The 17,117-nt window shown below is 36.3% G+C and overlaps 1 protein-coding gene across 1 annotated transcript in view; it reads left to right on the top strand.

Moving 5' to 3' along the window:
* Window positions 1-11,732, top strand: part of FAM171B (family with sequence similarity 171 member B) — a 41,800-nt gene extending 30,068 nt beyond the window's left edge. The window contains exons 4-8 of the mRNA XM_070956863.1: window positions 843-1,001; window positions 5,701-5,871; window positions 7,569-7,685; window positions 9,264-9,387; window positions 10,193-11,732. Coding sequence (XP_070812964.1) covers window positions 843-1,001; window positions 5,701-5,871; window positions 7,569-7,685; window positions 9,264-9,387; window positions 10,193-11,528 — 1,907 coding nt within the window. The 3' untranslated portion in view covers window positions 11,529-11,732. The remainder of the gene's footprint in view (window positions 1-842; window positions 1,002-5,700; window positions 5,872-7,568; window positions 7,686-9,263; window positions 9,388-10,192) is intronic.
* The last annotated feature ends 5,385 nt before the right edge of the window (window positions 11,733-17,117 follow it).

Below are 17,117 nucleotides of genomic sequence, written 5' to 3'. Positions count from 1 at the left end.
GGCAGGAGCCACAACAGAGAAGATCCATCTCCTGGATGCTGCCAACCAAAATTTCTTAGTCGGTGGGGCCTGCAGCATGCCTTTTCTGCTGGCATGAGTATGACCTTTCTTGCCATTAAGCGAATCGTGAAGTGAATCACCACCGTTGATAAGTTAGTTATATGGATGTTAAGTGAATCCGGCATCTCTATGGACTTTTGCTTGTCAAAAGTTTGCAAAAGGGGAATCATATGATCTTGGGACACAGTATGAGTCAGTTGCCAAGCATCTGAATTTTGATCACATGATCATGGGGATGCTACAAAGGTTGTAAGTGTGAGAAACGATCATTTTTTCCAGAGCTGTTTTAACTTTGAACAGTCACTAAATGAACTGTTGTAAGTCGAGGACTATCTGTATTTGCAATTGAAAAGGACTAGGGCAGATACTCTCTCTTGATTTTCCTATCAAAATCTATTTCAGATTAGAATTAAAGTATAAATGATGATGGAACATTCTGAACTGGGATTAAAGATGACAAAAACAGAATAAGAATGTTTTCCTTAGGAAGAAGTGTACAAATGAAACTCATCTTTTCCTCCTCTAAGTTTAGTTATATTTTTAGAAAGTTTTGTAAGCTCTGTTTGTATCGCCTTAGTAATTGGGTACTGCATACATCATTGCTTTGTCTTTTATGATATTTTTTCTAATGTTAGTTTTCACGTAGCGTATTTCCAGAATAGTTGCAAGTATATGTAACTGCTTGGAAAGAGTTAAAAAAAAAGTATTTCTTATTTGGTCACATGATTATTTAAACAAAGCATTACAAAATTCCTGGTTTAAAATTTTTAACTATTTTTCAGAGGCCAAATCACAGCCAAGTGTTCAGTTTCCAAAATACTTAATTAAACTTCCTGTGAATCACCACATCACCAATGTAACAGCGTATCTTACAGTGCCACAACAGTTTTTAAAAGTGGAGCATTTCTTCTATACAACAGGAATTCTTTTAAATAAATCAGGTAAGTCACACTGATAATTAATTCTTGAGGTTTTATCATTCTTACCTCATCTTTAAACGCTCTGTGCCAGTATTCATACCCTTATTGTGGGCCTTGCATGTAATGGTTGACTGAGATATTTAGCAGACATAAGGAGACTATAAACTGATAAAACAACGTAACGATGATATGCTTAACATTACAGATTGCTGCAGTTCCAAAGCCAAAACTTCCAGCATATCCCTACTTGATATTTTATGTTTATTTTTTATTTTAATGAAATAGATACATATCAGCAATAGAGAAAAATGACAGAGATGATAAGTAGGACAGTGAAAAAATAAACACCAAAGAGAAGAAATGAAGTTTATATTAATTTGAGAATAGATCATGGATGCATATATCATTTGAAGGAGAGGTTTTAGACAACCCTGACAATTCAACAATTCTAACATTAGTAATTCTAAGAAATAGCTTGGAATTTTGGAGAGAAAGTAAACAGGTAGTCGCAAAAGTTTAGTACCTTCTTCTTTGTTAAATACCTGGAGGTCATTATGAATATAATAATAATGAAGTTTAATATCAGCCATTAGCAGGTGGATCTTGGGTGGTTGAACTCTAGTTTTCTTCATGTGTTCCAAGCTCCAGTACAGGGAGCTGAATACAGCTGGAATCAATAATATATGACTCCCCCTTTTGCATTTAAAGAACTAGCAAATGGCACAGTTAGGACACTTTGTTTTTCATCTTTAGATTATATTGAAATTTCTGATATTTCTTTCAAATAATTTATATATGCATAAAAAAATGTCAGTCCTAAGGGCATGCAGTAGTTTATGAATGTTTTGGTGCTAGAGGGGCATTGCTGTATGGCTGTCATTCTCTTTCAACTTCATGTGACCTGATTAATTAATTAGCTGCAATGCTCTCAAATAAGTGCATACAGGGTATAGCTCTAAAATAGATTAAAGGAAGATGGTTAGTTTCTACCTGTGTCTTTGTTTTGAGTTTACCTGGTACCAAAGATTCACTTGTTCCATTTCTGTTTTCAGTCAGACAGTGGATTGAGGGCAGTTCCTTGTTTTGGGGTTTTTTTTCTTTTACAGATTACTTTCTATGCATATAGCTTTGCAAATTCTTTAGGGGAAAAAGGGTATAGACAGCTTCCTTCTTACTTTTTTGTAGATTTTTTTTTAATGTATTAACTTTTTTGTACTTTAATGTCAATTAATAATGTCAATTAAATCAGACTTCTGATGAAATGTGTTTAAGATTGTGCTGCACGTTTTCTTTAGTAGCTCTTCATGGGACTTGTATCAATACATTTATTTCTGTAACTTGTTCATGTAGCCTTGTACAAAAATGGAAATAAGAATATCTCATGAAGTATCTAATACTTGTCATTGATGGCAATTGTTTGAATACCTGGAAAGCTGTTGTATCCCAGTTTAGGCAATACTGAAATAGATGTAAGACTGATTCATTATTACCATGTTTTCCCGAAAATAAGACCTATACCAAAAATAAGACCTAGCTTCATTTTTACACATGTATCCAATATAAGCCCCCCCCAATAAGCCCTAGTTAAGAACCCCCCCCAACTCGGTTGCACCTGGTTGAAGGCCTCCTGAATGAAGGCCTCTGATGGCGAAACGAGGTCGGGTGTGTGTGTGTGCCACGCACATCAATCCAGAGCCAATTTCTCAGCTGCAAAGGTCTTTTCTGAAGGCCTCTGATGGCAAAACGGAGGCCGGGGGCGACATGCATGAGCAGTGGCAAGTGACCACAGAAGAAGTGGACCTGCAGTGGGCTCCTGCTGGGTGGGGCTGTCAGTGCTGCTGCTGTGAGGTAAGTCAGTGGAAGACATTCCCCAAAACTAAGATCTGGTGCCTTTTTCAGGGAAATACAGTATTTGATACAATATCAAATAACATCCCATATAGAAGTCACTATTCATAATATCCTTAGGTTAAGTCATTTGGCTTGAAAGGAGTATCAGATCAATAAATTCAATCAACGTTAGCCACTTTACATTACTGCTTGTTTGGTTTTTGAATGCCTGCAAAGATAAAACTCTCTACAAATCAAACTGGTGGTTGGTCCCTTTTACTGTATCAATCCATTGAAAAGTATTCACATGCCAATATTCCTTGGAAAGTACTTTAGTACAAATTATTCATTTGCCAACTTCTTCCTGGGTGGTGAATGGGATCTGCCACTTCTTAATCCCTCTCTTCGGTTGGGTATTATCTAAAACATCCTTCCATATTTAATTATGAACGGTTGGAAATGTAAGCGCTTTTCTGTTTTTATCTCCATCTGGTGGTTAAGCTCAATATTGCCCATATTCCTAAACTTAGTAAAATGAAGCACATGTGAGCATATGTTTTCAGACTTCTTTTTACTTTAGTGGGATAGTTTTACCTACAAACTAATTTGATAATTAGATAATTAGAAAAATACAAGTGAAAGGAAAAGGGGGTTGCTCAGCAGAAATATATATAGGGGAAGATGACCATCTGCTTCTTTCAAGAAAGGTACTAAAATCTTGACTGTATTTAAATTCACATATGATTGCTTTAATCAACTACTATGGTAAATGTCACTTTTTTTTTTTTACAGATATAACAATCTTTTTTTTTATAGAAACTATTTAGGTTTTTTACAAAACAAAAAAAAAGAAATTAAAAAAAAGAGAAAAAGGAAAAACAAACATTCAAACAGAAACATAAAACACATAAGTATAATAACATTTTCAGTTAATATCGGATGTGCAGTGTTTTAACTATTTACATAAATAGTACTTGGTGACATTTCAGCTCACTTTTAACCAATATTTAACACACCTTTAGATCTTTCTTTCATTTTGTCATGCAACCACTTGTACCACCTTTCCCACACCATATAGTAAACTGACTTCTCATCATTTAATTCATAAGTTAATTTAGTCATCTCTGCGCACTCGAGTATTTTCTTAATTGTAAGCTCTTCTGGTGGTTGAGTTTTCTCTTTCCAGTACTGTGCGTATGCCAATCTAGCGGCTGTAATTATGTGGATCATTAAATGTGTCATTTCCTTTCTATATGGCTTCTTTATTATTCCCAGGAGGAAAATCTCTGGTGTTAGTTCAATATCATCGTCAATTATTTCTTGTAACCACCTCCTAATTTTATTCCAGTATCCTTTCGCTTCCGGGCATGTCCACCACATGTGAAAGAAGGTGCCTTGACCATAGCCACATTTCCAACAATTGGGGTGTATATTGGGATATATCTTTGCTAGTCTGGCCGGGGCTAGGTACCATCTATGCAACATTTTGTAATGGTTTTCCTTATATGCCACCGCTCTAGTGAGTTTAAGATTTCTGTTCCATGCCTCCTCCCATTCCCCAAAATTTATATCGCGCCCTATATTTTTCTCCCATGCAATTATTTGGTTCTTTGTGACATCTTCGAACTTATCATCGCCTAATAAATAATTGTATAGTTTTGCCAGAATCTTTTTATTTGTTCCCATCAGGACTTTATCCAATCCATTTGGTCCAAGTTCTAAACCGTATTGTTCTTTGTCTCTCTGATATCTGGATTTTACTTGTGAGTAGGTCCACCAATCTAGAATTATTCCTTGCTCTCGTAAGGTGTCATTTGGTTTAAGCCTCCCTCCTTCGTCTAAAATATCTTTGTATCTGCCCATTTTCTCCCTCTCCCACCTATTTGGGTGGGTCAGGGCCTCCATCGTTGAGAGCCAGTTTGGGACTTTTTTGTAATATTTTTGCCTAATCTGAGTCCATGTTTGTATCAAGGAATCTCTAATTTTATGTCTATGGAAATGTGTCTTCCTTTTCTTCTCCGTGTCCCAAATGTGGGCGTGCCAGCCTTTTTGCAAGTCATGTCCTTCTAAAGTGAGAATCCTCTCATTTTCCAGGGTGATCCAGTCTCTTAACCAAACTAGCTTAGCTGACCTATAGTATGTTTCCCAATCCGGGAGTCCAAATCCGCCTATATCTCTTTTGCCCCTTAAAATTTTAATGGAAAATCTCGGTTTTTTCCCCTCCCATATAAATTCTCTGATGATTTTGTCTAATTCTAAGAAAAAAATTTTATCTAAATTTATCGGTATATTTTGGAATAAGAATAATATTCTGGGGAGGATGTTCATCTTAATTGTGGCTATCTTGCCCAAAAGTGATAGTCTTATTTTTTTCCAGCTATCTAGGTCTTGTTTCATTTTTCTAATTAGAGGAGTATAATTATCGTCTTTCAGGGTCGAGCATCTTAATGTAATCCAAATTCCTAGGTATTTAATTTTTTTGGCAACCTGTAATCCTAATACTTCTTCTATCTCGTTCTTCTGGCTCTCAGTTGTGTTCTTGATCAATACTTTGGTTTTAGTTTTGTTCAGTATAAAGTCTGCCAGATATAACAATCTATGTGTGGAATGTAATAAAACATTAAATAAAACAAAGCTATTTCCAGTAATTATGCAGAAGCACTTTTGCCTCTACTCCAGGAGTGGAATATTTTCAGGTTCAGATTAAATAGCTATAAAAGTAGTTTGACAGGAGCCCATAGGAGATGGAGCCCCTATGTATTACTTGCAAATAGCACTCATTTTATGAAGCTGCTTCAAAACTATTATATGTTCCCATTATCAGGAAAAGTAAATTAACACTTTTAAATCAATTAAAAGTAAATTAAAAGTTACTTTTCTGTATGTTTAGGTTTCAAAAGTATTGAACTGACTCCCCTTGCTGCAATTTGTGTAAACTTATTTTCAAGTGGGAAAGAACTGCAGGTGGATGGCTCCATTCAGATCACCTTACCTCTTTTGCCTACAACTGCGGTAAAAGCAGGAGAACCTATCTCAGCCTGGACTTTCGATATGAAAACGGGTGAGTGCTTTCTGATCACCAAATGATTACGATTAGAAGAAAGCTTAGTATTTGTCATCTTCCTTTATTTGTAAAAAAATAAATAAAAATAAATCCCAATTGAGATTATCCTAAATACGTTTTCTTAGATGCAAATCCAGCTGATCCAGGATCCTTATTTCCAGATTTTGAGCATAGGTTGCAATCTGCAGATAGTCCTCAGTTTATGTCTATTCGTTCGGTGTCTATTCAAAGCAGTGGCAGAGTTGAAAAAATAAACATATGACCTTTTTTTTAAAGTCGTAGCCATTGCAGCATCCCCACAGTCTTGTGATTGTAATCTAGGCACTCTGGTACCCAGCTCACAATTATGATGTTGTAGTGAGGCATGTCATGTGATTGCCATTTGTGACCTTCCCAGCCAGCTTCTCAAAAGCAAAGTCAATGAGGAAGCCAGCCGGGAAGATTACAGGTTGCCCCAGGAAATAGCTCTCACCCCCCCCTTTTTTTTTTTGAGGAGTCTACTATAGAGTACCAGATCCCAGGGATCATAGTCTGTAGCACTCCCTGCCCAACTACTGCACTATCCCGCCTGCCTAAAGCCCCTTCCTGCCCTCCCACAGCCTCCACCAACCTACCCGAGGCCCCCTGAGACCTGTCCAAGCTCCCTAGCCATCTATCTGTAGCACTCTCCATTCACCTGCAGTAACCATACCGCCCCCCCCCCCCGCCTTATCTTGGATGCCTATGTCTTCTCACTTAAAACTTCACACAACCTAGAGTTGTAATGGCAACAGGATTGCCAGGCTTGCTGTCACTAAGCAATGTGGCCATGTGATTCACACTTTACAATTGCATTGTTCAACAACAGCAGTTCCAGTCCCAATTGTTGGTGTAACCAAAGGACTTACCTGTATATACATTATTGAAATAACTGCATACGATCTAAAGGTTACATTTTAATAATAAATGCTTAGCTGTTTCGATGCATAACTTGACCTCAATTTACAACCATAATTGAGCCTGGAATTATTATTATAAATCATTGAGGTCATAAGTTGAGACACCTATTTGGCCAGAAGCAATTTTCCAGCCTTTTTTATAGTGGTGGTTAATAGCAATAGCACTTAGAATTAACCCATTTCACAGTGCTTTAAAGCCCTCTCTAAGCAGTTCACAGAATCAGCCTATTGCCCCCAACAAACAAGATCCTCATTTTACCAACCTCGGAAGGATAAAAGGCTGAGTCAACCTTGTTCCGCCTCAGAATCAAAATCCTGGAGTGAGCAGTGAGTTAGCCCTGCAGTACTGCCTTCTAACCACTTTGCCACCACAGCTCTGTAAGCGAATATTACAGTCATAAAGCAAACCCATTCATTTCAAAAGCGGCAAAAACAGTCACATGACCATGTAATGCTGTAATCGGTCATAAAACTGGCCTGCCCGACTCACGATCACATGATTCCCAGAGGTACTTTATGTGGCTATCCTAACTTTGTACAATTGTTAAATGAAGAGTACCTGTTCTAGGTATTAAAGATAGAGCACTACATCATTAACTTTTAGAAAAACAACGCTGGACTAGATGGAACTTCCTGCAATATATTTATTATGAATATAACATTATGAGTATAAAAGAGTTGCCTAAAGTTTTTGATTCATCCATTTTTAGTTGAAAGTCTGAAAGAAAGCATCTTATTTTATTTTTGTCTTACCAGGTGCTTGGATTAATCGTGGTTTGGGAATGGTAAAGAACATCAATGATCACTTAGTATGGACGTATACTGCTCCAAGTCTGGGATATTGGATAGCAGCCCCATTGTCTGGAGCCAGAGGTAAAACTGGGGAAATGGACATTATTTTATGTCTGTCTTAATTTTTATTTCTTTCATAAAGTCAGAACACAGGACATAGAAGTCTAATTCTTCCCAAATTTAATTGGGATGATGAGATTTATCTCTTGTTTATCTTGAGGGTGAAGTTTCTTTAGGCTTATGAAATATAACTTCGGGTCATAATACATTGTAATATTCCAGATGATGCCAAAGTAAATGCAATTAGGTATTACAGGATATGCACAGATTTATATTAGTAAACATCTACACACATGGTAATTCAGTTCCTAACAAGAGCCTAGGAAAGAGTTCCTAGAGTGAAGCAATGTCCTATTTAGAGTACATGTTGCAAAATCTAATATGCATAAGGGTCAGGATCATTAGCTTCACTCTCATATCCAAGCTACTCAGGTTGTATATTAAATTTTTGCTTGAACGTGAATTCAAACCCTCAGCCGGAAGGACAAGTGCATGTGAATATAGTATGCCTTACTTGTGTAATATGACCCAGATCTATATATCTTGTTGGATTAGTACTCTCTATATACAGGTAGTCCTCGGGTTACAACCACTCATTCAGCGATATTTAAAGTTATGACACTGCTGAATGAGGAGGACTTACAGCTATTCCTTGGAATTCCAGCCATTGCAGCATCCCCATGGTCACATGATTGCAGCCCAGGTGCCAGTGCCTGGCTTGCAATCATTATGTTGCAGGGTGCCCACAGTCATGTGTTCTTGGTTTCTGACATTCCCTGCTGGTTTTCCCACAAGCAGAAATCAATGGGAAAACCAGCAGGTCTCAAATCATTCTTGATCCCACTGCTTTTTCATCAGCTTGCTCTCTATAATACCCGTGGCGCCTCCCATCGATTGTGGCACCCATACCTCCACGTGTGCTCTGTAATTCCCACCTGTGCCACCTGCCCATGTGCAGGCTTAGGTGTCCACCTGTACTCCATAGTACCTCCCTGCAATGTCCCCCATTGCACCTACACACCTGCCTCCCTTCCCTAGCGCTTGCCTGTGACAGCTCCCCACTTGTTCATAGCTCTCTCCTGCAGCTCTCACCCACTGGCTTCTTTTCCTGGAACTCCCACCTCTTTCTGCTTAACAACCTATGCTGTCTTAAGGGTACAACAGCAGCTTGGCTGCTGAGGTTGCTGTTGCTAAGCCATGAAGTTTGTATGATGTCACACTTTATGACCACATCGCTTAGCAACCCAAATTCTGATCCCAATTGCTGTTGTAACCCGTGAACTACTTGTAGGCATATTGCTTGAATGATTTTGACTGAGGTAGAGCCCCATCAGTATTGAGACAATGAATGAAACTGATCTCAGGGCCTTTTGCGTACCATTAAACTGCTTCTGTAATAAATAAATTGTGAACCTCATGCTCTCTGATGTGAACCTCTCTATTCCGTTTTTGCTGGAGGCTTGCAGCCATATCTCCTTGTTTGCTGAAAGATCCGGTGTCAGAAGTAAAGGAAATATACAGTCAGGAAATCTAGGAATGCGCAGTCTGTGGTAGTGCAAAAATGGTAACTTTATCTCCTTTCTCTGATTAAAAATGCAGATTCCATTATTACAACAGTTACTAAAGATATCACTGCCTACCACACAGTATTCCTCACGGCGATATTAGGAGGCACTGTCACCATCATTGCTGGTTTCTTTGCACTTCTGCTTTGCTATTGCAGGTAAGACGGGATATGATGGTAATGCATTTTTTTTTTTGGCCATAATTGATTACAGTATGCACTGTTTGAAAGCATAGGATTAGTGCGCAGGTTGATTCTGCTTTTGAAAGATAATTGATTTACAATTTACGCCCATTTTCTATGCCTAAAGGAAACGCTAATTCGTCCTACATGTTCTGTAATGCTCTTCTTTTATACCGTTTTTGAAGAATCTTGATGAATGTACAATTTAAAAAAATATATAGATTTAGTCTGCTTCAGACTATTAGGCGATAGTCTGCTTCAAATATAAGTAAATACATATGATTTGGTAAAATCCAAAATTAAGTGGATGTTTTCTTCCTTTACAAGAAAGATAAGCTTGTAAATTACATAAATAAATAAGCCAGGTGCAGTGGTGGGATTCAAAAAATTTTACTACTGTTTCTGTGGGCACGGCTTGGTGGGTGTGGCAGGGGAAGGATACTGTAAAATCTCCATTCCCACCCCACTCCAGGAGAAGGATATTGTAAAATCTCCATTCCCTCCCCACTCCAGGGGAAGGTTACTACAAAATCCCCAGATGGGACTTGGGAGGCAGAGAATAGATGGGAGCGCGGCCAGTCAGAGTGGTATTTACCGGTTCTCCAGAACTGGTCTGAACCTGCTGGACTTCTCAAAATTTCTGCTACCGGTTCTCCAGAACTGGTCAGAACCTGCTGAATACCATCTCTGGCCTGGTGGCGTTAGACTACTACTAATTGCAGTGATCTATATTAAAGCATAGTTTTAATACTTCTTTTTTATTTTGCTTTTTTTTTTTTAGGGATAAATGTGGTCGTCCAAAAAAGAGAAAGAAAAATCCTACTAAACTAGACATTTTAAAAAAAGACCAAACAACTTCAACAACTCACATAAATCATATTGGTGCAGCCAAAGCGTCTTTGAAGCCAGAGGACAAATCTAGATTGTATTCACCCAGAGTAGCATTTTATAGCCCCCAGAGACGGGTTTCAGCTGAAGGTGAGGAGAGGAAAGCCCAAGACAGTTTTAAAGTTTACACAGAAGGTACTCCATATCAATTCTCTGGTAAAAATCTCCAGTGTAGGAGCTCCCCCCAGTCCTTGGAAACCAAAACAGAATTGAGACATCTTCCGCCAGTTAAACACTTCAATGGAAGTCTTCCTCCTTCCCAAAATGTACAAGAACAGAATCAGTATCTCCCAATGACTGAGGAAATCTATGGACTCTCTTCCCTCCCAGAACAATTAATGCATCTCTATAGCCAACCTGGTGCTATGCTTCAAACATCTGAACTATTTCACTCCCAGGAGCAATTGCATGCTGCAAAGTCAGCTACTTTACCAAGAAAAGGACAGTTAGTCTATACCCCTGTGATGGAGAGTATGAGTCACGAAAGTTATACGCAGACATTGCCCAAAATGCCAATGCATGCTCACTTGCAGGAACCAACTTCCGGAGATGAAACAGTGGCTATAGATAGGCAACAAGGCTTGTCTCCTCAGACTGCCAACTGGGGCCGCTACACTAGTAGCTTGCTGGAGTCAGTTTCTGTCCCAGGAACGTTAAATGAAGCTGTGGTGATGACACCATTTTCATCAGAACTTCAGGGCATTTCAGAGCAAACCTTACTTGAGCTTTCAAAAGGAAAACAGTGTCCACATCCAAGAGCGTGGTTTGTGTCACTGGATGGCAAACCAATAGCTCAAGTGAGGCATTCGTTCATTGATCTCAAGAAGGGCAGGAAGACTGAGAGCAATGATACTAGCTTAGACTCAGGTGTGGACATGAATGAGCATAATCCAAGTCGAAAATTGGAGAGGGAGAAAACCTTTATTAAAAGCACGCAGCATTCTAAGATACTTTACCTAGAAGACTTGGATCTGAGTACCAGTGAATGTGGGACCATGCTTTCAACCCCAGAGGATCAAGCTGTGAAGCATATGCCAGAAGGAAGTAATGACCCCATCATAGAGGAAGAGCTCCTGGAAGAGATGCCTAGAAGAAAAAACACGGCAAAAAAACACGAGGCCAGCCCTCCCCCTGGGAAGAAACAGGGAAGACCACGTCTAACTAAGGCAGAAGGCAAAACAAACATCTGGAAAAAAAGAGACGAGAGACCACTCATTCCAAAAAATTAACATTACAGTGATGTTTATCTTCTGATTGTTTCATGTCCAGTAGACTTTACCTCCTCTCTATCATTTTATTTGTAAATTTGCACTGGTCATTTTCAGTGGGGCAGTCAGATTTAGGTTACATTGCTTTTTTAAGACACAGAGCAGATTACACCTTCATAAGGAGTATTGTTTTCTGAAAACCAGCTCATCTTGCTTTCAACAGTTGTTATAATATCAGGACGTTTGTAAAACTATATGTGAAAGATTATTCTGTGGTGTATCTGCAAGGACATATTTGCATTCTCTGGAAGACACTAGTATGGCATCTCATTTACATGCTTTGAAATTAGACAACTGGCAAGGAAGAAGTTTTATTGATACCAAATTGCATTGGTTTAGAAAAAAGTATTTGTTATTTTTGCAACTAGTGTCTGATAATGGAAATTGTCATAATATGGTTTGATATTGTGTAGTATGGTATTTTTCATCGAAATACCAATAGGGAGATCTTGTATTTCGTATCTAATAGAACATCCTGCCTCACTATAATTCTTATATAGCTTTTTCTGGCGGGGGAAGGAAAATTAAGGACTTGTTATCCAGAAGGTATTTCTAGTGTGAAGACTTCTGCCATTCCAATTTGTATTGAGCCAAATTGTGCTCCATTTTTAGGATAGCTGGATTTATATTGTTGTAATAAAGGCAAAGTTTGGCTCTTTTATGCCCACAATGTGTGCCATTGTAAACATGGCCAAAAAGATGCCTTTTGAGACATTTCCACCAGAAACAGCATTCTGTACTAGCCTTAAAAAGATAAAAGAGATGCCGCATCAGGCAATTTGATAATGTGCCACTCTTTTCAGCTAGCATTGTCATAAGTCATGAAAGTCAATTGTTGCTTATAAGATGTTAAAATCTATTGGAGTTAAATTTAGCCATAACATATAATTTGTTAATAAAAAATTTGGGACAGTGGGACCACTTTGTTATACCCAAATTTTTTAATCTGATAATAAATCTGCAAGGCAGACAAAATAAAGGAGAACATCATAGTTTGATAGTATGCAAAATGGAAGATTTTGGAAAGTTCCCTGGGGAAGGATTCCAATGTGTATAGATAAGCCTTTCTTAATGAAAGTTATGGATTTTGGAATCTACATGGAGTCCTCTAAAACAAACACATTGCAGCCCCAAATATAGTTACTTGGAAATAGATTGTTGATTTCAGTGGAATTTGTTTCACATAAAAGCACAATTAAAGCTAAAAATGCATACATTTACCTGAAATTAAAAGACAACCTATTATTTTCCCCTGAACAACTTTCACCATCACCTTTTCAGTGGAGATCGCAATTAAGATGTTAACAAGTTTGTACTATATCTTTCCTAATATTTTTAATACAATATGGAAATATTCATCCATTTACATTTGATGTGTTTGTTATGAGACACTTTTAAGTAGAAGAATTGGTGTAAAAATGGGAGGCGAACATATTGGGGGATAGAAGGAGGACTTGACAAATAGGCATTAACATGGCCAAATGCTAAATGGCATTAGCCATTTCTGCAAATAGGGCAAAAGTAAAATTTCATGCTAGACAATTATACATAATGTCTTTGTACTAAACATGGCAAGTGTACTTTGTCAACTGATTTACCATTCACTAGAAGTACTGTGTGTCCTTACTGGATTGTGCACTATGAACATGTTCAGGGACTCTCAATTGGGGCATCTGTATATATTGAATGAAAACTGGGATTTGGCCTGTAGGACAACAGCCATCCTTAGGTTATATAATTCATTAAGGAGTTAAAACACTGATTATATGAAGAACTGATTGTAAGAGATATAAAAGAAGGAACTATAGAAGAAAGAAATGTTCACAAATGTTTGTTTGTTCTTTGAATAATAAATTTGTTTCTGATAATTCATTTTTGGCTAAGAGAAAAATAGATCTCCGTTAAGTGAATTATCGCTAGAGAATCCTGTTAACCAAAGTATTTTCCAGAATTTTGATTTTTGCAATCAGCTAGAAAAATCTAATGATACTAATTTTGTTAGTTCCTAAAGTCAAAGAAAAATGAAACTTATGCAAACTAGAGGCTTTTCATATTCCGTTTTCCATTTGTCATCTCATAATCATTTGAGGACTGGCTTATTTCTATTGCAGTAAGGCTGTAGCCTCTGAAATCATGGTTGAAGTGTTAACCACCCTATTTTTTCAGTTCAAAACTCATTTGTCTCATTTACATTGAAATAAATAGAAAATTTGAATACCAGGAACTATAGGTTCATGGTGGACAGTGGACAGGTGGCACAGAAATGCTCCAACTTATAGTGTGGCAATGGTCTTTCTGAGTGTGAACAGAAAATATCCTACCTTGCTAAAAAATCTAACATTAAATGTTAAAAGTTTGGGATTTATTAATGGACAGAGAATCACTTTTATTTATATATGATCAGAAAAAAATTATATTAACATTTTTTAGTTATCTTTTTAATACTTTCATAGGGCTTTTTTGTTTTGAAATAATACAGAGAAACGAATATAAGTAATAAAAGGCCCTCATAAATTTGTTACTATGAATGGAAGGATAGTAACATTTCAATCAAAATCAAAAGATTTGTCAGAACAAAAATGGAGTAGTTCTGAATGACACAACTTTTATTGAACTACCTACATTTTGGGTTTCCTTTTCTTAAAAAAATGTGAGGAAAAAATGGAACTTTGAAAGGCACAATGATACAGAAATGATGGATTTTGAGTAAAATATTCTAGTTGGTTTGTCTCAATTTATGAGATTTGAATTTCTACATATTTGCAGGTCATTGTGTATGAACTGATGGGAAAGAGATAAATAGATCCTCTGAGGATTTGGGTTACTTTTACTGGACTAGTGTAATATGCATAACATAGTCTGCAGTAGTGGATTTTTTATGAAAATATGTATGTGCTTACAGAATATATCTGAGACAAGATAGACATTTTCTTCAGTTTGGAAATAAATGGAGCCAATACTAATTGGCTGCATAGAGATGATGAACTCACTTGTTATTCTGTTCTTGCATTGAATCCTACAATGGTAGTACATCCAAAGGCTTTTTTAAAAATACAATCTACATTTTACATTCAAACATTTTACTGTCTCATCTGCAGCTTGTTAAGTAGGGCATGTTAAATTTTTAAATTTTCAATTTCCAAACGTTAGGAGTGTTCAAAAGTTGTGACCTGCCTTGGGGATTGTAAAGATATTTTGGTTACTTTAATATAATTTATATAATTTATAATATAATTTATATTTTGGTTACTTTAATATAATTTATATATAATTATTACTTTAATATAATTTATATATTATTTGTAATATAATTAATATAATTTAATATAATTTATATAACTACATATGTAGTTATGTATAACTACATAAATATCATAACTTTTAAACATTTTATTTCAACCAGAAAAATATTTATCTCTTTAATTGTTCACATTATTGGTTCTTACCAGAGTGTGCATGAAAGGGAAAGACTAAGAATATTTCAAATTTAATCTAAGCACAAATACCTCTCTAGGTATGTGGGATATATATTAATGACTTAAATATAATGTATATTAAACTATTTTTGGAAGTCACTTTCAGAAAATAAGTGCTTTTCCCTTCATATGTGACACATGCACTGAAATAGCACTGGACATTTTAAGCGTTTTGGAATATTAAATAATTTTCAAACAAGAAATGTTTTTGCCATTTTATATTTAAACAGCACTGATAGAATTATGCCTAGTAAACTTTTGATGGTGATATTCCTCTTAATGCCTAATCAATATTTATGAAATAATTCATTGTTTAGCATTTTGTATCAATTAGTTGTATTGGCTGAAATTTAAACTAATTTTGAAAATAACAAACAGAATTGACAAATAATTGTACATTTCCCAATTGTGATACACTGTTCTTTAACTTTAAAATATACTGGTGTGTAATTCTCCAGCATATATAGAATCTTTGTGGGTTTTTAAAAATGTATTTCTATGTCATACCAGTTCAGTTTTACTGTATTGCATGCATGTTAACAGAGCAGTTCTATGCATGCTTATTCAGAAGGAAGTTCTTTATAGTTCAATGGAATTTCCTGCTAAATAAGTAAATATACATATGCGTACAGTCTTGAGAGTATAGCTTGTATTGGAAATCCAATTTTGAAAACAGCAATGGCTTACAAAACAGAACAGAATCTAAAATAGACATTGAAACAGTTCAGTTTATTTCACCACTAAAATAAACCCTTTAGGACATATATTATTAAAAGTTGAGATATTCTCTAATAGAGGAACTGCTGAATATTCAACAATTCCAACCCCATGTGATATATAGAGATGTTTAGATAAATTTAGACTCCATATTTACAAAATTGGCCATTAAAATTACATCATTTAGGTCAGTCTTGCTGCATTGGGGCCTACCTGTTCATCCTGCCAAGTAGACGCCTGAAGTTTGCCCCTCTCTATCATTCAGTGCAGTTATTATTTTTACCTACCACCAAAGCAGACAGCCCATTTTCCATTGTTGCTGTTTAAGAGACTAGTTTGATACTTTCTCATACATATGCTGCACCAGTTTCATATTGCTATAGTGCTTTGTGTTAAGGGAAAGAAATGCAGAGTGGCTTATTTCAAAAGAAGTTCACTACTAATTAAGACTAGTCATTGAATCATGTAAAGGTTGATAATCTAATCTAATTCACTGCAGAAATTGTAGCCCAGTTCTTGCCATATTAGCCCTTCCTTACTAGATAACGAGAATAAGGACTCCTTTTTCACAGCATATTTTAAATTTGTTTTATGGTTTATTAATGCTGATCCTTTTCATTTTATTTTTACATTTTTCTACCAGGAATAGCTGTTTATGTCTGTGCAACTACTGCGGTGCCAATGGATTGTCTATATCTTATAATTTATAAAACACTGTTAAATTTAATTTAAAAAATCTTACCAATAACTTTATTTATTTATTTTATTTTATTTATTTTGATTTATATGCCACCCTTCTCCGAAGACTCGGCTTACAATGCATTAAGCAATAATTAAGCAACTTTGTGATTCTTGATTGTTTAAAAAAATTAATTGTTGCATCTCATGGAGAATGTGTTACAGCCATTCACTGTACAGCTACACAATACTAGTATCAGGGACTCTTGAAAGGAACAGCTTGCAGAAATTGCTAAGATGCCATGCTTCAAGAAGTGAGTTAGGCAACATTAGATAATACCTGCAGGTGCTGCTGCTTCAGAATGACAAGCTTGGAAATAATGAATCTAGGTTTAAAGGGTTGTGACAGTCTTGACAGTCATGCATGGTGAACCCATTATATTGAGAGTTGGAAATATAGTCATTGTTGATCCATATGGATGTTCTAGTATTAATTATAATCTTGGTTAGAAAACATGAAGTGGCATATATGAATGCCTGGTTCAAGTATTCCCATTATTTTATTCCACATTCTGTCATTGTTTAATGATCATGGTGACTTGCAATTCTGACTGTATGTAAACCCTGAATGTATATGGTGTTTTCTCTTCTCCATAAAAGAAAATATCTCTTTGAATAT

Source organism: Pituophis catenifer, unplaced genomic scaffold, assembly GCF_029215685.1.
Source record: "Pituophis catenifer annectens isolate HBS135680 unplaced genomic scaffold, rPitCat1.0.hap2 SCAF_1, whole genome shotgun sequence".
NCBI lineage: Eukaryota > Metazoa > Chordata > Lepidosauria > Squamata > Colubridae > Pituophis > Pituophis catenifer.
This window is presented reverse-complemented; position numbering and strand designations above follow the sequence as displayed.